The sequence below is a fragment of the Gastrolobium bilobum genome, unplaced genomic scaffold, assembly GCF_033153095.1.
Source record: "Gastrolobium bilobum isolate Gb01-03AN ecotype WA unplaced genomic scaffold, APGP_CSIRO_Gbil_v1 utg19495, whole genome shotgun sequence".
Taxonomy (NCBI): domain Eukaryota; kingdom Viridiplantae; phylum Streptophyta; class Magnoliopsida; order Fabales; family Fabaceae; genus Gastrolobium; species Gastrolobium bilobum.
This window is the reverse complement of record NW_026898451.1, coordinates 1-23,910: the sequence shown is the minus strand read 5'-3', so window position 1 is coordinate 23,910 and position 23,910 is coordinate 1. Positions and strand designations below refer to the sequence as shown.

The 23,910-nt window shown below is 34.0% G+C and overlaps 2 protein-coding genes across 3 annotated transcripts; both read right to left on the bottom strand.

Annotated features, from left to right (window-relative positions):
• Positions 1–1,685: 1,685 nt before the first annotated feature.
• Positions 1,686–8,858, bottom strand: LOC133316396 (COP1-interactive protein 1-like). The gene is made up of 2 exons (XM_061518137.1): positions 8,744–8,858; positions 1,686–3,787 (listed from the first exon to the last, which is right to left on the bottom strand). The coding sequence occupies exons 1-2, from the start codon at positions 8,856–8,858 to the stop codon at positions 1,686–1,688; spliced, it is 2,217 nt and encodes a 738-aa protein (XP_061374121.1).
• Positions 8,859–14,976: 6,118 nt separating this feature from the next.
• LOC133316399 (uncharacterized) lies at positions 14,977–20,987 on the bottom strand. 2 transcript variants are annotated; one of them, XM_061518142.1, is made up of 8 exons: positions 20,334–20,987; positions 19,468–20,234; positions 19,314–19,379; positions 18,240–18,384; positions 17,930–18,148; positions 16,013–16,205; positions 15,692–15,887; positions 14,977–15,439 (listed from the first exon to the last, which is right to left on the bottom strand). In XM_061518142.1, the coding sequence occupies exons 1-8, from the start codon at positions 20,622–20,624 to the stop codon at positions 15,325–15,327; spliced, it is 1,992 nt and encodes a 663-aa protein (XP_061374126.1). In that variant the 5' UTR covers positions 20,625–20,987; the 3' UTR covers positions 14,977–15,324. The 2 variants fall into 2 exon arrangements, with proteins under 2 accessions (XP_061374126.1, XP_061374125.1); XM_061518141.1 differs by having other exon boundaries at positions 14,978–15,439; positions 19,468–20,987.
• Between the last annotated feature and the right edge of the window lie 2,923 nt (positions 20,988–23,910).

The window sequence follows — 23,910 nt, the reverse complement described above, 5'->3', positions numbered from 1 at the left end:
TTTACGAAATATACTAGATCAGGTCTGACTTGACATAGGCCGAGCCGTAGGCCCCTGTGGGCCGGCCCGGCCCAGTTTCACCCCTACTTAGAGGTGTTAGCTATCTCGATTAGATTGGTTTTGAAGCAAAAATATCGGATCAAATCCATTTGGTTTGGATTTTTTTTTTTAAAATATGATTCAATCCAATCCAATTTTATTCGGTTTGAATTGGATCAGTTTTCGTTTTTTGGAAAAGTCTAAAATTTCAATAATAAAAATCACTAGTTATATCAAAATAAAATCATTCAAAATTACAAACCACTAGAAAACTAAGTTTTAATTTCCAAAAAAAAAAAAAAAACTAAGTTTTCAAACTAAAACAAATCTTAAAACTCATGAAGAGTTAAAATATATTAATAGACAATAAAAAACTAAAACAAGATAGTTTGCTATCAATAACATCCAAGATTCCAAATCTACAAAATAAAAAAATTCACTTCACCATCTTTCAAAAACAATAAATATATAATACATTGGATCGATTTGGATTGGATTGATTTTCACCGACCAAACAAAAAATCGATCCAATCTAATTAAAATAGGGTAATACTTCTCTTATGTTGCATAAGAGAAGTATAAGAGAAGTATTATCTCATGCTCAAACAATAGTTAGGAGAGAGAAAAAAGTTGAAGGTGAGAGAAAAAAAATCTTGTGAAATCCATTTGAAAAATGTGAGTGTAGGAAATAATAATTTTTTTATGTAACATAAGAAAAGTAATTTCCATTAAAATATGCAAGTTTTTTTTTTTAGTTTTAAATTTTTCAATTTTCGATTATCAATTTTTCAATTCAGTCACTGTGGTTTGAATCGGTTTGGATAGGTTAATGGTCTTAAGAAAAATTTCCCTTATTACATTTTCTGAACCAATAAATTGGATTTAAATCAATGGTTTAAACATCATGAAATTAAACTAAAATTTGAATTGTGCTACACAAAATTTTAATATCATCACCTCATAAAATTTTAAGCTCCCACTCTCAATTTAGCAAAAAAGAAAACTGCATAATAGAACTAGAATGCCAGAAGTGCCGAGAAGAATGACAACTCTTCGTTACCGTAAAAGGTACTTGTTTGTGTACATCCTTGTTCGCTGTAGGTATAGTATGGTCACTGTCTGATGACGACGTACCTTGTAATTAAGAGTACATTTGGTAGATAATTTTTTTTTTATTAAGAAAAAATAATTTTTGAGAATATATGGAATTTTTTTTTCTGAGTATGTTACTAAAAGGTGTTTGACAGTCAAAATTTTTTTACTCAGAATATTGGATTAATTTGTGTGTTAATTTTTTCACCACAAGGAAAAAAAATAATTTTATCCCTTCAATAATAATCTTTCTCAACTATTTTATATAGAAAAAACAAACGACGAGAAAAAAAAAATTTCCAACCATATTTTTACTTCATCTTCTACCAAGAGTAGATAACTAATTTTTCACACTCCATTTTTTCTATGAAATTTTGTTTTTTCACCTTCTAGCATTATTGATGTTTGCACAAAGAAAAACACAAATTTTTAACGAAATCTCTCTTATCTCTTTGGCGTGAAAATACAGTGAGAGTTTATACCCAAGGGAAAAAGAAAAGTATTTTTCTTCTCTATTTTAATAAAAAAATTCGTAGCAGAACAGATTGGCAGACTCATTTCGTGTTACTGAGCCTGGTCTTAGAGATGAAACCCTCTAGATAGATACAACGACCACGATGAAACTCAATCAGAAAACAAAGCTGTCTTATTGCTTCCCTCTTCTTTTCCGCAAGGCCAACCAATTCCTCATCCTTCTCCTTGAGATTCTTTTCCAATTTCCTCACTTTCCTTTCAAGCTTGCTCACTTCTTTTATTAGGTTCAGTTTCTCCCCTCCTTCCTTGCTCAAAATGGCTTCTATTTTCCACACCTTCTCTCTCAACAACAATTCTTGCTCTTCTTTCTCACCCACTAATGCTGTAAGGCTATCCACCTTGTCTTTCAGTTCTTTCATCTCTCCATTTCTTTTCTTTACCCAATCCTTCGCAAACTGAACCTCACCCAACATTTTAGAGACAAGGCCTATGACATACTCTCTATGTTCCTCAACCTTCTTCTCAGCAACCAAATCTAACTCATTTAAATAAACCTCTATTTGCAAGGGTGTCCCTTTCAGTTGTTCAAGTGTCCTTACTTGATCTTCATAACTAGCAATTTTCTCTCCAAGCATTTTGTTTTCTTGTTCGTACCTTTGCTTTGCCATTTTGTAACTAACTTTGTTTTCATTGTCCAGCTGTTCTGCTACATGGATCCTCTGGTGCAACATGCGGATATTGTCTTCCATTTCCTTCCGGAACATTCCTGCCAATTCTTCCATTTTCTTTTCCGCTGATTGTTGATTCAACTTGAACTTCTTTGACCAAACTTTGGCTTGTTTATTCTCTTCACGTGTTTGATCAATGGTTTCTGATAGCTTCTTTATCGTTTTCTCCTGATCCGCAACCTGGGTTTCTAACTTGACCTTATAATTTTCCATCTTGGCTAGGCTTTCTGAATTTTCCTTATGCCTTCGTTCATTGAGTAACTCCAACTTGCTTTTCTGTTCCTTCAAAGTGTCTAACTCCTTTCTCAGATGTTCAACTTCAGCTGTTAAAGTCATAGCATGTTCAGAAGCTTCATTTTTACACTTCTCGTGTTCCCTCAAAAGAGCACAAAGCTCTTCCTCTCTCTCTGTCATTGCTCTTTCTAGTTCATGATTTCTATCCTGCAGGGCCTTTCCTTCATCTGCTAATCGATTAAACTCAGAACTTGTATCTCTTAACTGCTCTTCCAAATCGTTTTGTTTGCTGCATCGAGATTCCACTTCCAGTTCCAGGTCCTTTAAACTCGAAAGAAAACACTCTCTCTCTTTTAGCAGATTCTGTTCAACTGAACTCGTTTCAGCTAAACTCTCCTGCAAGTTTTCTATCCGAACCTTTTCCCTTTCGCTTCTCAACAGAGCTTCTAATTCTTTGTTCTTGTTGCACACGGAATCTAAGTCTTGTTGCATGACATTAAGCTGGTCTGTGAAGTCATTCTTTTGGCTTAATGCTTCATTTCTATTGCGTCTTATCTTTTCTTCCATTTTTCCTTTTTGGGTCCGCAAAGATTTGGCCTCCTGTTCGAGCCTGTTTATTCGTGCCATCAATTCTGCAATTTTGGAAGTTGCCTGATACTCGTTGTTTTTGAGTTTTGCATGTAAGATAGACACTGCTCCTTTGCTCTCTTTCAACAACAGTTCAAGCTCCAAGACTCGGGCTTGCAGCTCAGTATTATTTGCACTTAACTGTTTAACTTGATGTGCTTGGCTTTTAACTTGATGTGCTTGGCTTTCAACTTGAAGTTCAAGATTCCTCTTCTGCTGGTTCAAGCTCTTAAGTTTTTTCGTTTGAGTGTTTAATTGCTCCTCAAACTCCTTTGCCTCGGTTGGTGCAAAAGTCTTGAGAACATGATGTGTATTGGCATTAACCTCCGTGTTAGCATCTACTTCCTCTGAGGAAAAGTACTCCGATTCTGAGCTGGAGGAAGACACTGAAGGCACACTGTCTGCTCTGCGTGGAACTACTTTCACATACTCTCCGGTGAGACGACCATGCAGTGCATACAGTGACTGGTACTGATTGTAGAAGTCCTCAATTAGTCCCACAAGTTCTATATCTTTCCTGAAGTTCCCGTCTTTTTTGCTTTGGTCTTCGTTCTTAATAAGCTTCAGGATTCTTGTGAGGTTGTTGTCAATGTCTGTGAAGAATGAGAAATCGTGATATATTCAAAAGATAAGTTAGAAGATGACATTGCAAAGTGCAAAGAGTAGGCAAACACTACGGAGGGTTAAACGTTTTGTTTAGTAACTCTTGCAAACTACGTTATATAATCTCCGAAGTATACTAGATTACACTATCTATTTTGCAAAAATTCTTAAAATTTTTTTTATAAACAGATGTTTTCCTATTTTTTATTGCTATTATTAAACTTGATGTTAGCAAAATGTCTCTTTGCTTAACCGGGGATGGAACCAAGTTTTTAAGCAATTAGTCCTTGAAGGCTAATCTACTTCTCATGTTTGATGTAAAAACAATATTCTCATGTTACCTTATAAGAGAAATACTTAATTATAATATTAATTTTTTTTTCTCTTAAAAAATTGTGCTGTGGTGTAAAGAGAGGAAAAAAATAATTTTAATTTTATAATTATGTACTCTACAAAATATATAGTTATAATGGGTGATAGGAGAAGATTTTTTTGTAGCAGCATTATAAAATTATACTTGAAAAAGGGTATTCTAATATATTATTGAATTGTAAATAATCTGTACAAAGGGTTCTCTATTTATAGAGAATATTTGACCTACTTTTAACCTAATGGGCTTTGGCCCAATACAACAAAGGGCTTGGCCCAATACAACAATAAATGACTAAATAAAAACTAAATAATAACTAAATCAATATTATTTACAACACTCCCCCTCAAGCTGAGGAATAAATATTTATCATTCCCAGCTTGCTAGTAAGTTCTTGAAATCTGTCTGAAGGAAGCCCCTTTGTTAATAGATCAGTCAATTGACGCCCAGTGGGAATGTATGGAGTGGTAATCAACCCGCTATCAAGTTTCTCTTTGATGAAATGGCGGTCAACCTCAATATGTTTAGTCCGATCATGTTGAACTGGATTATGAGCTATACAAATAGCGGACTTATTATCACATAACAGCTTCATAGGTCCCTCACATTTTATTTTGAGATCATCAAGAACAATTTTCAGCCACAGTAACTCACAAATGCCTTGAGCCATAGCTCGAAATTCAGCTTCTGCACTTGATCTGGCAACCACATCTTGTTTCTTACTTCTCCATGTCACCAAGTTACCGCAAAGAAACATGCAATAACCAGTGGTAGAACGACGGTCAGTCACGGATCCAGCATAATCAGCATCTGTGTAGACTTCTAAAGATAGATTGCCATCACGTCGGAATAACAATCCTTTACCAGGAGTACCTTTAAGATACTGAAGAATTCTCTCTACTGCCTGCATGTGTTTTTCTTTTGGATCGTGCATAAACTGACTGACAACACTAACAGCATAAGCTAGGTCTGGTCTAGTATGGGCCAGATATATCAATTTCCCAACTAGCCGTTGATATTGTCCTTTATCAACTGGAGGACTCTCTTCTTCATAGCCCATCTTGTGATTCTGCTCAATAGGAGTATTAGAGGGTTTACACCCGAGCTTTCCTGCTTCTTTGAGAAGATCAAGAACATATTTCCTCTGGCTGATAAAAATTCCTTTGCTTGAATGAGCTACTTCTATCCCTAAGAAATATCTCAGTTTCCCAAGGTCTTTGATTTCAAACTCAGAGGCAAGCCGTGTTTGCAGAATCTGTCTCTCCACAAAATCATCACCTGTGATAATAATATCATCAACATATACAAGGAGCACAGTAAGCTTCCCATTTTGGGAGTGCTTAAAGAAAAGAGTGTGATCTCCTTGGCTCTGTCTGTATCCTAAGGTCATCATAACCTTAGTAAATCTTCCAAACCAAGCACGAGGTGACTGCTTCAATCCATACAAGGCCTTTTTTAATCTACAAACTTTATTTTCCCCCTTCACAGAATCAAAACCAGGCGGGATTTCCATGTAGACTTCTTCTTCTAACTCACCATTGAGGAAAGCATTTTTCACATCAAATTGATTTATATCCCAATTGTAATGGGCAGCAAGGGATAACAAGATTCTCACTGTATTCATCTTTGCAACTGGAGCAAAGGTTTCTTCATAATCAATGCCATAGGTTTGAGTGTAACCTTTGGCCACTAATCGAGCCTTATATCTCTCAAGAGTGCCATCAGAATTATATTTCAGGGTATAAACCCATCTGCACCCTACTGCTTTCTTTCCGTTGGGTCTATCAATAACCTCCTATGTTTTATTTTTCTCCAAAGCATTCATCTCCTCTTGCATGGCTTGAGCCCAATTCCTATCTTTCAAGGCTTCATGTACTGATTTTGGGATTGCAATAGAATCTAGTGCTGAAACAAAGCTTTTGTGCTGCACAGAAAGATTAGCAGAGGAAACAAAGTGGGAGATAGGGTATTGAGTACAAGAGGGACAGGAGGAACAAGTTTTCTTGTGACAAGATCTTTTTCCTTTTCTAAGAGCAATAGGTAAGTCATCAGAAGTAGAAGCAATGGGTAAGTCATTAGAGATATCAGAAGAAATAGACAAATCATGAGAGGAAATAATATTTGAATCAGAAACAGGGGATTCAGAAGAAATAGGAGATTCAGGACTTACCAGTGGTTCAGACGATTGAGGTTGCTGGTGAGACAGTATGGGTTGTATCTCAGGTGTATTTGAAGGTTCTGACACACCAGGAGCAGACACACTAGGAAGAGAGAAGATTGATCCAGACTCAAAGAAGGAAGGGGACGAGTCTTCTGAAGAACTATTCTCCCCCTGACGATGAGGACCCAGGAAATAAGATTCAGATTCTTGAAAGGTGACATCCATAGAAACAAAAAATTTCCGACTTGGTGGATGATAACACTTGTACCCTTTTTTATAAGGGTTATAACCAAGGAAGACACACTTAAGAGCCCTAGGATCCAACTTACTCCGATGTTGTTTATGAACATGGACAAAGGCAACACATCCAAACACTCTTGGTGGAAGGTTCTGCAATATGGGAACAGAAGGAAAGAAGGAAGTCATGGAATGAATAGGACTGATATTGTTAAGGACCCGTGAAGGTAAACGGTTGATCAAAAAAGTTGCAGCTAATACTGCTTCTCCCCAATAAGAACTAGGAACAGATGTCTGAAAAAGTAGTGCTCTAGCAACTTCAAGAAGGTGACGATTTTTCCTTTCAGCAACCCCGTTTTGTTGAGGGGTATCAACACATGTGAGATCATGAATCATACCTCTGTCTGAAATGAATTGTGACAGGCGTTGATTGACGTACTCAGTACCATTATCAGATCTGAGTCTTTTAATACCCTTACCAAACTGAGTCTCAACCATGTGATGAAACCGAATAAATATCTCTGGTACTTCAGACTTGTCTTTCATCAAGTATATCCATGTTATCCGAGTACAATCGTCAATAAAATAAACAAACCACCTAGCACCTGAAACACTGTGCACTTTAGAAGGGCCCCAAACATCAGAATGGATAAGAGAAAAAGGTTCTCTGCTTTTAATAGTGCTAGAAGGAAATGACACTCGATGGTGTTTTGCAAATTCACAAACATCACAATGAAAGGTCTCAACCGACTTATTGAGAAACAGAGAGGGGAACATAGACTTCAAAAGACTAAATGGTGGATGCCCGAGACGCTTGTGATGGAGCCAAATCATAGACTCTGCAGTAGAAGGATGACGTGTCATTAATAACTGATTTTTGCTAGCATGGTCTGGAAGGAGATGATACAACCCATCCTGTTCATTAGCAACTCCAATTGTCTTCTTCGTGGTAAGATCCTGAATAAGACAATGAGAAGGGAAAAATGTGATAGAACAATTCAAATCAGTTGTAAGTTTTTGAGTGGAGATAAGATTAGTAGAAAGCTGAGGAACATAAAGAACATTTTTAAGAAACAAGGAAGGTTGAATTTGAATGTTACCAGAACCAATAACTGATTTATGGGATCCATCAGCTACGGATATAGTATGACTACCAACAGTAGGATGATAAGAACAAAATAACTCAGTACGACAAGCCATATGATCAGTTGCACCAGAATCCAAAATCCATGAGGTTTTAAAATCAGTGCAAGAAGCAAGAAGAGATATAGAACGTGTGCTCTTACCAGATAAGATCGAAGAACTATCATGCTCAGCCATTCTTTAACAAAAAAAGTTAACAACCAGCGATAAAATCAACCAAACAGAATATCAAATGACCTCTGATCAGAAAAATAATTATAGATCCAGACAGAAGACAAGAAGACGAGAAGAATGGTGGTGGTCCGGTCCAAAAACACGGCCGCACGCGCCTCCACGCGCCGGAGAAAGGAGCTGCGCGTGGGATTCACTCGCCGGGAAAGGGGCGGCGCGTGAGAGCGCGTGGATGGGCTTCGCCGGCTGAGATTTTTATGGTGTGGTCGTCCGGTGAGCGCACACCTGTCTGTGGGTGGTCGCGGTTGAAAAGTCGCCGGAAAGTGGTCAAAACGGTGAAGACAGATCTGATTGGAGGCGATCGGAGGTGTTTCGGTCGTTTGTGGCGGAGGAACACTGCGTAGAATGATAGATCGGAGGAAAAATAAGGTCAACAATGGTCCCCTTGGTCCAAAAAGTCCCCGGAAAAATTTTCCTGTGGCGGCTAATGGCGGCAAGAGGCAAAGAAATTAGGGTTTTGTTAAAAAAGAAGATAATATGTGCGGAAGCAAAGCCCTCAGATCGAGAGCTCTGATACCAACTTGAAAAAGGGTATTCTAACATATTATTGAATTGTAAATAATCTGTACAAAGGGTTCTCTATTTATAGAGAATATTTGACCTACTTTTAACCTAATGGGCTTTGGCCCAATACAACAAAGGGCTTGGTCCAATACAACAATAAATGACTAAATAAAAACTAAATAATAACTAAATCAATATTATTTACAACAATTATTCTTCAATAATAAATGGGTCTCTTCTTCCACTTATTCGAAGATTCGTGTGTAAAATTAACAATTATGAATGTGCACTAGAGAGAACCTGCACCTGATTTGGTTCTTTTGAGTTCTTCAGATTTTTCAGGATCAATTCGATTCCCATAGGACTTGGATAATCCCCCTAAGCGGTGCTTGATCATCCTCTTACTCTGGGGCATTCGCAAAGATTGAATCTTCGCGAATGAATAGGAATCCTGAAATTGAGAAGTGAAGACAGACAAGACAAATTAAAAGGCGCTTTTGAAATATTGATGTATGCCTATGGCATTGTAAATGCACTGGTACAAATTGATTAGAATGCGGTATCATCCAGTCTCACATGCACTTAATCCACAGACTCAATGCAAATAAATGTAATAACACGATAACAGTTGTATCACCTGATAATAAGTTTTAGTAATTTAAAAACAGAGGTATGGGTTTGAAAACAAGAACATATATAGTAGCTAACTAGCTATTCATTAGTAGGAAATAGATCACGGTCAACGGAAAATTAGCAACAGCAATCAATGATTGCAATCATTAAAGGGGAAATTTAGTACACCCCCACCCAAAAAAAATAAAATTAAATAAATAAAAGGAATTTAAGGGCGAGCATAGGATAAAATAGTCTATCATAATCTTATCTTATTGTTTTTAATTTATCATGTTGACAACCTAATAATGAGCAACAACAATTAATATATTAGGATATTCAAATGTGATGAGTCTCACATTAGTTGGTAATGAGTTAAAGTGAAGTTTATATAAGTGTGAGGATCCATGAACTCAATACATTAAGATTTTGAATTGAGACATAATATCAGACACATTTACTGTAATCACTAGTTCATGATTGTTTGTCAAAATGCTTATAAAAAATAAGGAGGAAAAAAACCTTTTTTTTAACAATTAAAAACAATATCTCAATCACTAGATAGTAGATGGTATCACTGACCAAAGAAAAGAGAAGTAACGAATTTTGATGTACAAATAACAATACCGCAACGCAGAGCCTTTGGAATTTTGAAATAAATATTTGGTGTTACTGTTGCACCAAAGATTCAATACATTCCATTAATAGAAATATTTTTTTTTTCTCCTATGATGTGCAATGGTCCCATTAATGAGATACACTAAATCTTGGTGCATCAATAATATCAAAGATTTGTTCAGAATTTTGCGGGTAAGAGTAAAATGAAAAATGTTCCGGCTGGCCCATTTTATAGTCCCAGCAAATTGGATCCAATATTAATAACACACAGTTGAAACTTTTTAGGAAGCACCCCATCATAAGAGGCTGATTATCGGGATTTCCTTATCCCTCCATTGTTATATTGATAGTTGATGGCACATGGCTTATCTTAGAAACTAGGCTTAACTGGGTGGTACGACTTTTATGATTCTCTCTCCCACGCTTGAGAGGGACCTTTTCTTCTCCCATTGAAGTGGTATCCTCTCTTTTATTTATCTTCTTGAGTTGTTACTCTCCCAAAATATGGAACCACATCAGCCATTTACACACACCTCCATTGCAATATATCTGCTAGTATATGAAAAACTCATATTGAGTCTTCGTACCTGCCATTGCTACTAAAAATATCCACAAATTAACATACTTCAGCCTTTGACAGATATATCTTTGTCTCTATCAAACAGGCATTAAGAGTTCAGAAATATTACTCTAAACATAGGAAAAAAGACAACAAAAACCTTGGTTTTACCAACTTTTATGACTTTTACAAATCAAATTATAATATTTCTTCTTATACTACTAAAGTTTTGCCCAAATAAATAATGATTTACTTTTTTATTTTTAAATTTATTTATTCATGTCGTTGTCAATAAATTTACGTATAACTTCATAGTTCTATACATTTAATTTTTTTAATTGCACTTAATGGCTTGATTAGGGTTATATAAAAAATAATAGCAAAATTCTGGTATCCCAATTGGCTCTGGTTCTTCATAAGATGTTCTAAGGAGGATGAGTATGTAAACTCATACCAAGACAACAAATTTTCTAAATTAATCATGTTATTTGAATTTTAATTATATTAACAACCAATAAGTATTTTAGTGTATTCTGATTGTAATTATAATATGTTAAATAAAAAATAAAAGTGCTCCAGGGTTAAACCTATTAATCATTATATTACAATATAAGAAATTAATTAATAATGAACATAGTACCTAAAACTAAATGAGTACTCAAAGTTACTTAAATTCCAAACTCAATTATCTAATATTAGGATGGTAACAAACATTACTATGGTGACCTGGTCCATCGGAAATTCAAACCAGACGAATTCAGGGGAGAGATGCGGTTAAGGTTTAGATTTAGGCATGCCAACTTCCCACTTGCAATAGCAATCGCAAAAAAGCACTTCCTGTTTCTACCTTCCACAACCGAATTCAAATAGCTTCTTATCTTATGTTTTCCTGTTTTACTCAACAAACATTAACAATCAGCATTCAAACTGAGAAAGAGCCTTACATTTCCTTCAATATGTAGATATTTATCATTATATTGTATGTGATAGGTTATTCTACTTACTATTTTTTTTTTGCCTACATCTGCCTAACATCCTTCAACACCGTTAGATCAGAATCTCAAGAAGATAGGAAAAAATAAATGTTAGTTAAGATTCTAATCTAACGGTGTTGGAGGATCCGATTTTATCTCACCCTTCAATTCGAATTAGCAAAAGCAATGTCTCCTTGCATAATATGGATTCCGAACATTCATGATCTGGATATGAATGAGTCGAATTACTAAAAAAAATAAAATAAGTAGAATAACTTATCTCATATTGTATTAATATAAAAGAGCACCAAACTGTACAGCACAGTTCATAACAATCAGTTATAATATACTAATTATGTATGAGAAAAAGATTAAAATCTATGAGCAAAAGAAACGAGGTTTTCCTGCCGCCGAAACAGCTAAGAGCTTAGCTTTCGTGATCAATTTTAATATAGATTTGCTTTACAAAAAATTTTCTTTATTTATTTTTTGCAATTTCTGTAGTTACTATTTTTCACACATTTTTATTTAGTTGCCTTTTAAAACAAAAAAACTATGTTGTGAGCTGAAAAGTATGTTTAGTTTATGAGAAATACTACTTTCATCTTACATAAAATAATTATATTATGTTTCTTTATTTCGAAAATTTTATTCCCTTTTCTTTTTTTCCTTAATGGTAAAGCATACTTGACTTCTGCACAAGAGAACTATCATTATGTAAAATGAGAATAATGTTTTTACTCATGTAAATTAAGAGTAGTATTTCTTTTAGTTTATACCTAAAAAATTATAAAATAAATCATTTGTTTTAATATGGAATAAATCATCTCTAAAATTTTGAAAATCTCAGCTGACTTGAATGAGATTCAATTCACTTTCAAGGCTGAATTTCTGGATTTACAACGGAAATATTAGATAAATTGAGAAAGCATGGTAAAGGCTTAACGAACTTGATAAGGGGTATGATATATTCAACATCCAAATCAAGACCAGAGAAAAACAAAATCTTACCCAGAGAGAGAGAGAGGGGGGGATGAAGCAAGAACATCGACAGAACATCACAATCGAATCTAGAAGATACGGGCACAGATTCTATGAACATGGAGACAAATAACACAAACAGAACCCCTAAAACCTAAAATTTCACCCTGGTTGCACAAATTAAATCCCAATGTACCAAAAAGGACAATCCAGGGACCCAAGTTTATGATTCTATTTATGATACAGGCACAATCCTGGGACCATGGTAAGAAAACGAAATCATAATAAAAATTCAATTATTTCATACATTCGTTAATTTTTATAATCCTATACATTCTGCATTAGGATCTCTGTTCAGCATCTTATGTTCCCTCAGACTTTTGTTACATTGACTATTCCGGATTCTAATTACAAACAGTTTCATCTTCTGAGAAAAAAATATGCGCAGGAAATGAGAAGATATATTTTCTTCAGCGAATGTAAATGAAGCAAATCATATAAAGTCATTTATTTATATATTTTTTTGCCTGATAAACATACAAAACGAAAGCAGTTACAGTACCTGGGAATGAAAATTGATTTCCACCAACCTGGATTAAGAAACATTGAATAGAAAATGGGAAAAAAATAGAAGGCCAAATAGAGAATTATGAAACAAAGAAAATCAGTAATTTTGGGATAAAATAAAAAATATCCAAAAATAAATAATAATAATAATAATAATATAATAATTATTATTATTATTTGTTTGATCTGAAAGGATCATGATTAATATAGGATTTGTATGCTCGAAATCTATGAAAAAGAAGTCACAAAAAGTGATAGATTATTGTACATTCTAAAAGGGATGATCGTTAAGAAAATATGGATTAGAACATGTGAACTTAAGAAGCTTAACATTTTATTTATAAAAATGATTATCTGAAAACGTACGTGAGAGTTTAAATGAAAGTCAGATAATATAATAGATGATATCGCTTAATATTTGAATTAAGATCACTTTATTTGGTTACCTTTTAGAAACTGTGGAGCCCGTGAGATAGATTCAAAACACTATTACTATAATTTATTTATTTTTTTTTATTTTTTGGTGAGGACTATTACAATTATTATTTTGGCATTTCTTCTTGTAAGAGTGACCTTGTAGTGTTAAAATTATAATTAATGTTATATAAAAAATATTATAATCGATAGCTGAAAAATACAATCACTTCAGGTAGAAATAAATTGTGTTCAAGATAAATTTTACCAACATGCATGGTTAAATATATTTGGTAAAATCAATATCAAGAATTGGCACACTTGGAGGGTGCTTCAAGGATTGAATCTTAATTCGATTTTTAAAAAAATTCTTTAGAACTAGAGGCAAAAAAAATTATCCTCTACGTTTCAGTAATAAATCAATCTCATTTTACCTCCAATTTAATACACCATATTCAAATGATCAGCTAATTCTAAAATCATACTCCAAAGATAAAGTAGTTGAGTGAAAATATCATCTAAAATTACCGAAACATATATTTTGGAAATTTGTGTGCTTGAGCGTGATTTATTATTTATTTTTTTAAAAAAAAATTAGACTTAGTCTTGTTTATTTTTTGTAGAAGCATAAAAGTCTTAACTTAAGAGTTTATTAAAATTTATGTTATACGTAAGATTTTAAAAATTTATAAAGTTTATTATGTTATGTAACTTTAACAAAATTGTATTTTATATAGACTGAATATATTATATTAATATATAATTAATGAAATATTTAAGTATTATAAATTCTTAATTATATATTTAAATATAAATAAATAAACAAACATAATAGGTTAAATAAATATTTTTAAAAAATCAAGGTATCAATTTACCTAATTAAATAAAAAATTTATAAGCTTAAATTTCACTGACTTATTAAATATAATACTCCAAAATAGATCGAAATTAGTTTGGCAGCAATCCCTCATAAATCATATAATCCGTTATCAACGCGACCAAAAAAATAAAATAAAAAAAATAACAAATTGTAAACGACGGCGTCTAAAAATTATGAATTCAAATGTTTTCGCTATAATTCAACTGATAATAGCCGAAGTATGCAGAGGTTCTATGTTTTATTCGTATTATTGCAAATTATTGAGTATTAATAATATTATAACAACTTTTTTTATTGTTGATTACCGTTTCTCCCCTTCTACCTGGATGTTTGGATCTTCAATATAACAAAATATAAAAATCCTAAAATTAAGTGTATTGAAATTCTAAAATACTCGGAGTATAATATTCTAAATGGCAAGGATTTAATGTAAAATTTATTAAATAATATTTTAAATTTAATCTAACAATGTATATGAGTTATACCCAACTTGTTTTATTAACTGAAGTATAATACTCTCAAATACATAAAACCTTATCAAGTGTAGCCATCTAACTCAGTGTGCTATCTCCATTCTTGACCCAATTTATCGTGACTAATGGTCTCTGATGTCCATATGTATGAATACTTAATAAGTACTGAACATAATATCAGTGTGATATGAGAGTGGACATTATGTACTATTTCACAAAGCATTCAATTTGATAAAATGCAATGTTAAATAAAAATCATATATAGGCCGCATTAGATTCAGTTGAATAATTTCACGAGGTGACTAATTTTTTGTTCTTTCTGTTGTTTGGTAGTCCGTTGTTTAATATATGCATATGCACCAAACAGAACAATACAAAATTCGCTTCAATACCTTTTCTATTTTTGGTAAGGCGCTTCAATACCTTTAATGTTGTACTGAATAGACATTGTGTATTATTTCATAAAATATCCAATTTGATAAAATGTAATATAAAAAAAAAAATCATACATATCCTAGATTTCTTGGAGATTTTGTGCTGTCCCTCATCATGTTTTTTATCTAGTTCCTCAATCCTTTTACAAATCTATGCACGCACTTTTTTTTTTGGTTGTGCGTTCATTTTAAGCTAATCAAACGGAACATAGCCTTAATAACTCGTGAAAGAATGTCGCCATTTACAAGGTTACAACAATGTTAGAAAAGCAGATGTTCCTCAAATGTAGTTCTCTATTGCAATTTTTAAAAGGCCAAAATCGACTTAGCTGCTGAAGCTACTGTTTTTACCAGTCAAACAATAATCTGTCAATCATCACCTGAAGATGTTTTTTGCTTCTTCCACTTGTAAGCAGCTTCCAAGATCTTGAGATTGGTTGTCTGAGTTTCCTCGGGGAATAAAAAGTCGACAAACTCTTCAATTCTGCCAAATGAAATTCATATGAATAAAGTAGGAAAAACAACAGCTTGCAAAAATAGAATGGGGAAAAAATAGTCGATAATTTCAACTAACGGCCTTGTCAACATGCACAATGCAAAAGCTCAAGTGGGCCTTATAAAATGTAGACACGAGGGAAATAAATCCACAGAATCGCTGTGAACATGTTGCATACATAACCATATCAACTAGCCCTTGCGAACTACTCAAAAGATAAACAATGAGTTAGCTACATACCTAGTAGAACCATCTTCAGTGCTAACGTGCCTTCTCTTCTTGAGCTTCTTGGGCAGCTTAGACTGGACTAAGCTAACATCACCCAGCTCCCCAGAAGAAGCCTCCAGGTTGAGCCATTTCTCCAATAGCATTGCCCTTTCCTCTTTCAAATCTGGAGCTGATGATCTGAAGTAGTTAAGAGCTTCCTCATACACCCCTGGTGCAGGTACAAAATGAAATAAATATTAAGTGAATCAAAAAATTATTCCACTTCAACTCAAACTGAAAACATTGATGACAGACAATCACAAAATAACAACATATGAACATAAGATCACATACTTCTAGCACGCTGAATGCATTGCTTCTTTTGCTCATTTTCTGTTAAGCCTAAACCTTCCTCATCCACAGCTGTTGCCTCAAATTCCGCATAGCTTAGCCACACCTTCAAGTGCTTTGTTCGATCAAGAAGCCTTTCATAAAGTGCTCTTGCTCTGTCAAATTCACCCTCAGCAGTCTCAAAGTCGATGTATGCCTGTTTTGTATTCAAAAATTTACAGTTAGGTTATGACCAATATATAGTTATCCTGGACAATCATATGCAGTGATAGAAATCAAGAACCACCGCAAACTGAGAGAAAGTGAAAGAGAAGCTAAGAGAGAGAAACAGAGTGTTTTCTATTCTGTAATTGCAACTGAAAACTGAATGAACCTAAGAAGTTCAGGCTAGGTTTACAACTAGAAATCTCACTCAGATTCCTAACTGAATCCTAACCATTCTTCTAACTCCTTGCAAGCAAGGCTGACGGCTGATCATAACTATATAATAGTTCATTACAAATACTACTACACTGCTAAGCTGAGCTGAGTATTACTCTAACAAGGAAGAGAAGGAATGATAAAAGAAAACAGAGTCATGAAAGACAGGCCGTGTCACACCAGGGAAGAACTAAAATAGATGTTGGAGAACTATATTGGACGTTTTCGTGGGGGCAATTGGCTGCTTTCAAACAAGAAACGACAAAAAATAATAATTTTCTTTCATTAAACAATGCTATAAGCATACTACAGAGTGATCATTATTCCTTGAACAATACAGAAAAGCAAACATATGGCCCAGTCCTTGAAATTTGTGACACCTTTTTATAACAAAAGTTTGAAATGTGCAGATCAACAAAATAGAGCACTCTTTAGAGCTCATGTGTAGTGTTCTACATCGTCAATAATTCATATGCTTTTTTGAAAGGTTGATTAATAATAATATATCTAAAGTTCTAGTTGCTAACTATATATATAGTTCCAAAATATACAATATAAAAAATATCCCTTCCCCCCTTATCACCTAAAATATCTACTTACAATACTTTATTTGACAGTAATATTTTGCTCAACTTTTTCCCATGTTAATGCATCATACAAATATAAGACATAAAAAATAAAAATAACGTGCATATGCATAGTGAAAGATGATGTTCATTGTGTTTTGAGCTCAAATTCTAACTGAACCTGAAATACATGAGAATGTTAATGTTAAAATACAATATGAGATTGAATGCTATAATCATTTGTAAAGTCAAAGCTTATATCTTTTTTCTTATCACCAACTCATACATTTATTCTATAGTTACAGGATAAGACTCCCCTAAAGTAACCCTCCTGTCTCTAAAGTGAGCAAGCAAAGAAGTATTCACAATTGAATTAATTTAAAGTGCATTGTGATCTTAACCCATTAAAATATTAAGGTGGATACACCATTGCTCACTTCGTAAGAGCTTCTTCCATGATTAAAAGACTTTGTTTGACAATCTTTTCTTTATCCCATGATTTCAATAGCATTGAAATACCAATAAACAAAGTAGAAGGAACAATTATTATATATAATATACAACTCCTCATTATTGTTATACTAAAAATTATATTCTTAATTTCCTAGCATATCACTTGATCCACAGTAACCATCTCAGAAGCACAGTATTTAGTGACATGTCAATGATGAAACAGCCTGTCCCATTCACTATTTTTAGGATTAAAAATTATTTAGAATTAATATACTAAGGTTACAGCATGATGCTACAGTTTGCTAACTTAAATTGTGCTCTGATATAGAAGTAAAAAGCTGCCAAACCTATTTCCATAATTTCCCTATCCATCTCCAACCCCAAAATTCAAGTAAATTCCTAAGCTTCATCAAGAATGAATCACACAGTTAAAAGCGAGTATGCCAGGCATTGACTCACAAAAAATAAATTTTATGTGTACCTTCCACAGCAGCTCAGGCATGTCCAATGCTGGTTGGGCGATTGCAAGCTCAAAAATTGCTCGAGCTCGATCAGTCTCAGATAAAGATCTCTCCAATTCTGCATACTTGCTCCAAGCATAGCAATTTTCAGGCGACCACTCCAGATACTTTTCATACAGTTTTCTACATCGATCTATATTTCCAAGCTGCAATTCTATCTCTATATACTTCTTAAAAATCTGTTGTCCAAAGAGTAAATCAGTGTGAGAAGTTAGTTACCCATGCTGCAAAGAAAATAAGTTATTAAGCTTGCATCTGCATAAATATTACCTTATCTTTAGGAGCCTTTCCAATGGCATTTCCTAATATTTGACGAGCACCCTTAAGATTCAGCTGACGTATTTCAAACTGGGCCGCCAGAAGCCATATCTTCGCAAAAGAGAACTTATGGTGAGGTATCAGGTTGAGACACTCCCTGCAGATATTGAAATCACAGAGAACAGCAGCAGTGTCAATACTTGATAGGATAAATCTACTTACGCTAATACTGGAATGAAAATTTGAATAAAAAATGTTTTTGGGGTGATTCAGTAAGGATAGTTTCTTTAAAAGAGAAATTCCATAGAAAACTAAATTGTGTGCAGTGGGTGCGTGTCCACACAAAGGAAACAAATTCAAAACATATTTCTTGTTCCTTTTGGCTTCAGCAGTTAGTAAGGGCTTCTGTTCTAGTTTTTTTGGTGGTGAAAAACAGGAGAGGGGGGGTGGGGTATGAAATTCATTCATTTTTTTTAGCATTCACATTTAAACAAGTTGTTCAAATTAGGTCACACCATATACTAGACATAAATACAGACATGGTGACACCAATTAATCAATCCGTTATGGCCCCCTGCATTCATCTATCCAACTTTCTGGAATTTGGAAGCATATAAGATATTCTAAAAGTGTGCACATTATGCAGATGTACATAACAAAGTAAGTCTAAAACTTCAAAACCTATAGTTAATAACTTTAACTTGAAGGGAGAAAAGAATTGATGGAATAAGTTCCCATAGTAAAGTTTTAATACAGAATCAAAATTAGAAAACCCACAAATAAAATAAAATAAAAAATCAGATTAGATACTTTTGGGCCTATACGGCTAATAAGATTTTTCAAATCAATACTCAGCAGCTGCACCACATTGGACCATTAGATACAATTAAGAAATAATTGCAAGGAGAAATTCTAATTGTTACACTTAGATGTCAGAACACTAAGTCCGTAAAATTTTATTTACCAAGCTCCCCATCCATAAAGTCACTATCAAGCTCCGCGCCCAATATTGATAAACATGATAGTGACGTTTAGGGCAAGTCCAATATGATTATCCAAACTTCAAGTTAACAGAAGGCCGCATACCTGTATACATCTCTTGTCCGCCCCATATCTCCAGCATCAAGCTCTTCGTAGAGTGCGTAATTAATCCTAAGTTACAAATAAAGGAATTATATATATTAGGAGAAAACGTAAAAACAGTGAATAAACAACAAAACGGGATTCAAATCAGACATACCACAAATAGATATAGCGCTGCCAGTAGCGTTTCTCCTCAGCTGGAGGAACATTGGCTATAGCTCTCTCATAAATCTCCCTGATTCTTTCTTTGCTCCCCACACTTTCTTCCAATCTAATATAGTCAAACCAAGAATCATAATTTAACGGATTTTTTCTCACTTCATCCTCATACTGAAACCTTCTCTTCCCAACAATAGCATCCTCGATCCCTTCCCTGTCCCCATACTGCTTTTCAAAGGCTACAAACTTGCGATACAAATCTTCTGCCCTTCCCTTGGGAATATGATCAAGTGCAAATTTATATATAAATCTTGCACGAACTGTCTCCTTACATCTTTCCTCAAACTCAGCAAACGCAACAAACAGTTGCTCTGCTTCCTCATCATCCGCGAGCTTCTCCACAGCTCTCTCGTAAACATTTCTTGCCTTCGCAACCTCCCCATTCTTCATCTCAAACTTCGCATAGCGAATCCATGCCCCAACCCTCGGGTGACACTGAACAAAACGCTCGAATATCCCTCGAGCTCGCTCAATTTCATTGTACCTTATCTCGAACTTGATGAAAGATAGCCATCCCTGCTGGTCAGGCATCCATTTCATCCACCGCTCAAACACCTGCCTCGCTCCGGCGACATTGCCAAGCATCTCCTCCATGTGAATATACTTATACCATAACTGATCAACCCTCGGCAAAAGAGTCACCGCGCGATCCCAAACATTCCGAGCATGGTTTATAAATTTGTTCTTCATCTCCACCTCAGCATACTTGAGCCACAGGGTGTGATTCTTGTAATCAACTTCCAATGCTCTTTCCCAAACGGAGCGAGCGCGTTTGAAGTCTTTCTGTGACTCTTCCCACTGGGCGTACTTGATCCACACGCCAATGTTCCATCGAACTCGCCTAATCAAGTCCTCAAACTCTTTGCGCTTCCGCAAGCGGTACTCACCAAGCTCCGTCACATCGGTTATCTTCTGCTTCGGTGGACGGATCTCCGCCTCTTGACGCTCCCGAGCCTCCCGAAGAATCTGCTCCGCTGTGATTTGTACCGGTGCAGGAGTTTTATTTTTCACTCTAGTTGGACGCGGAAGCTTAACTTCCGTGTCCTTCCGAGTCAGGTAACCCAGGCTCGGGTCCGCCTCTTTCGACGAAGACATGGTTGCACTCGAACGATTAATCTTTAGTAGCAGCAATCAGGTAATATAGGCGATGACAAGGTAATGGAACCCTAACCCTAGTATTTTTGGGATCGATGAGGAGAGAGAAAGAAAAGCCGGGGACGGATGAGAGAGAAGATGGAAAAAGGAGCTATGTTTTTTGTGTTGTTGCGGTTCGGGATCTGCTAAAGAATTTCCTGTATGTATAATATTGCAGTCTTCAACTCAGTGAATGACGATAATGTCAACAATTCCTTAGAAATTGAAGAGGCAACCACAACGAGACACGATACTCCGTCGCGGCGGCGATGGTGTGCACACGGTGGTGCAGCGGTGTCGGTGTGGGTGCGACCTAAATCCTAATTTGGGGAAAACAGAGAACTGAATATCTTAGTGTTAGGGTTTGGTGTTAAATAGAAACACGGTCAGAGTCACGTGCATCAGATATCTCTTTCTAGAATATTTAGATATGGGTTTAAATATATTTGGATATATCCATGGGGTTATTAATAATTTTTTAATCCGAATGAAATCTTTTTATATTTTTTTAAATATATATTCATATTTTATATCTTTTTATTATATATTCATATTTTACGGTTCAAAACATAAGAGAGCGTGTTATCATGTGAGAAGAAAATTCTTTTGACACCTTGAGCTCTGGCTTATAATTTGATTTAGAAGGGTTTGAGTTTCAACCATAATTGGTTGGAGAAATAGACTTGCAAACTAAATCCATATCTTTTTGAAAAGGTTGAATTCATCATGATGAGAAAGCACGGAGTTTAAACCACAATTTGGCATTTTCATATGTAGAAAAGGCCTGTTATACTTAAATATCCCTAATATCAATATGAAATGCGCATTGAATATGAAAAAGATTAAGACATCGGAATTGGAATTACAGGTACTAAGTTGCTTCTAAGCTCAAGAGTGTGCCCAGTCCATTTTAGGTTTTTTTTTTTTCATTTATAAGGACTAGCAATTTTAGGATTGTAGAATGAAATGATTGTTTGTCAAAAGATAAAGCAGCCTCACTCCCATGATATGAAAGTACATAGTTTTAGTTTCTCTTTTTTTCTTTCTCCCCGGGTGCTCTTCGCCTCCGAAGGTTGTATATATTACCGTAGCATCATCACTATATATATATATATATATATATATATATATATATATATAGGGGCAGAATATTCTTACACCGGTGTAAGAGTTAGAAGTCTCACACTCAATCTTGACCATTGATCCACTTGTATCTAATGGCTCACATTACTAAAAAAAATTAGAGCCCTAAGATATAAATGAGATCAATGGACAAGATTGAGAGTGTAACTTACACTGGTGTAAAATGATCTTCACCCATATATATATATATATATATATATATATATATATATATATATATATATATATATATATACGAGAAATGATTAGTTTATAAATTTTTTGTTTACAAATTACACTAAGTATAATTTGTAAACGGATCATTTTCCTATATATATATATGGGGTAGGATATTTTTACATCGGTGTAAGAGTTATAAGTCTTACACTCAATATTGATCATTGATCTATTTGTATTTAATGGCTCGCATTACTAAAAAATTAGAGTTCTTAGATATAGGCGGGATCAACGGTCAAGATTAAAAGTGTAACGTACATTGGTGTACAATGATTATGACCATATATATATATATATATATATATATATATATATATATATATATAGGATCCTTTGACACCGGTGTTAAATTTTAATTTTGACACCTTATCTGAGAGCCGTTAGATCAAAAAAGATCAATAGTGTCACATGCTTGCAAATCAGAGTCGTTGATCTTTTTTGATCTAACGACTCTCAGATGAGGTGTCAAAATTAAAATTTGACACCAGTGTCAAAAGATTCTACCTCATATATATATATATATATATATATATATATATATATATATATATATATATATATATATAGGGTCAGGATCATTTTACACTAGTGTAAGATACACTCTTAATTTTGTCCGTTAATCCCACTTATATCTAAGGGCTCAAATTTTTTAGTAATGTGAGCCATTGGATACAAGTAGATCAATGGTCAAGATTGAGTGTAAGACTTCTAACTCTTACACTGGTGTAAGAATATCCTGTCCCATATATATATATACATATGGTTAATCTTGTCTATTAATCCCACTTATATCTAAATGTTCAAATTTTTTAGTAATGTGAGCTATTGGATACAAGTGAATCAATGGTCAAGATTAAGTGTAAGACTTCTAACTCTTACACTGGTGTAAAAATATCCTGTCCCTATATATATATATATATATAAGTAGGTAGAATCATTTGACACACCTCATCTGAAAGTTATTAGATCAAAAAATATCAACGACTCTGATTCGTAAGCATGTGATACCATTGATCTTTTTTGATCTAACGGCTCTCAGATGAGATGTCAAATTTCAAATTTGATACTGGTGTCAAAGGATCTACCTCTCTCTATATATATATATATATATATATATATATATATATATATATATATATGTTAGAGTATAATATAAACCATTAAAAAAGTTCTCACCCAACAACTTAAATTTTTGGGTTGAATTATTTTTCATATGATATCAAAGTCTCGTGTCCCAAGTTTGATCCTTGTCGTCCCTCTTTTTTTTTGTGAAATTTCTTAATACAGATAGACTAGGCTTGATGCATCATTCACCTTTTAAACCGAATGTGCTCTCTTATGATGGGGTGTGTTAAAATGTAATATTTGTGTTGAATTGATTCTTTATATAATATATAATTATATTGATATCCAGCATATTAAATAAAAACAAATCACTCAATATCTATCATATTTTTTATGTTTTCGCTTTTTCTGCAGTAAGCCCAATACGACGTTGTTTTGGGACGAAAATTATAGTATTTTTGTAATTTTAATTTATTTCAGGGTTATAATAGTCTTTATGTTTATAATTTTTTAAGATTTCAATACCAAAACGATGTCGGTTTGGGAATATTTGGAAATAAATGCAAATAACTTATCTGCAGTAACTGCAGAAACATTTTTCTCATTTTTTATTCCTTAAAAATGTCTTCAGTACTTACATAAAAAATTCAAAATTCGAATTTATCATAAAGAAAATATTTTTTTATGTTAAAGAAGATAAGTTATCTTTCTTACACTAATAAAAAGAGAGGAGGGATATTCTTACTACTAAAATTTTCTACTACAAACTCACTACCTATCTAATCATTATTGGATCAATATTTTCTCTTTTTTCAAAATCTTT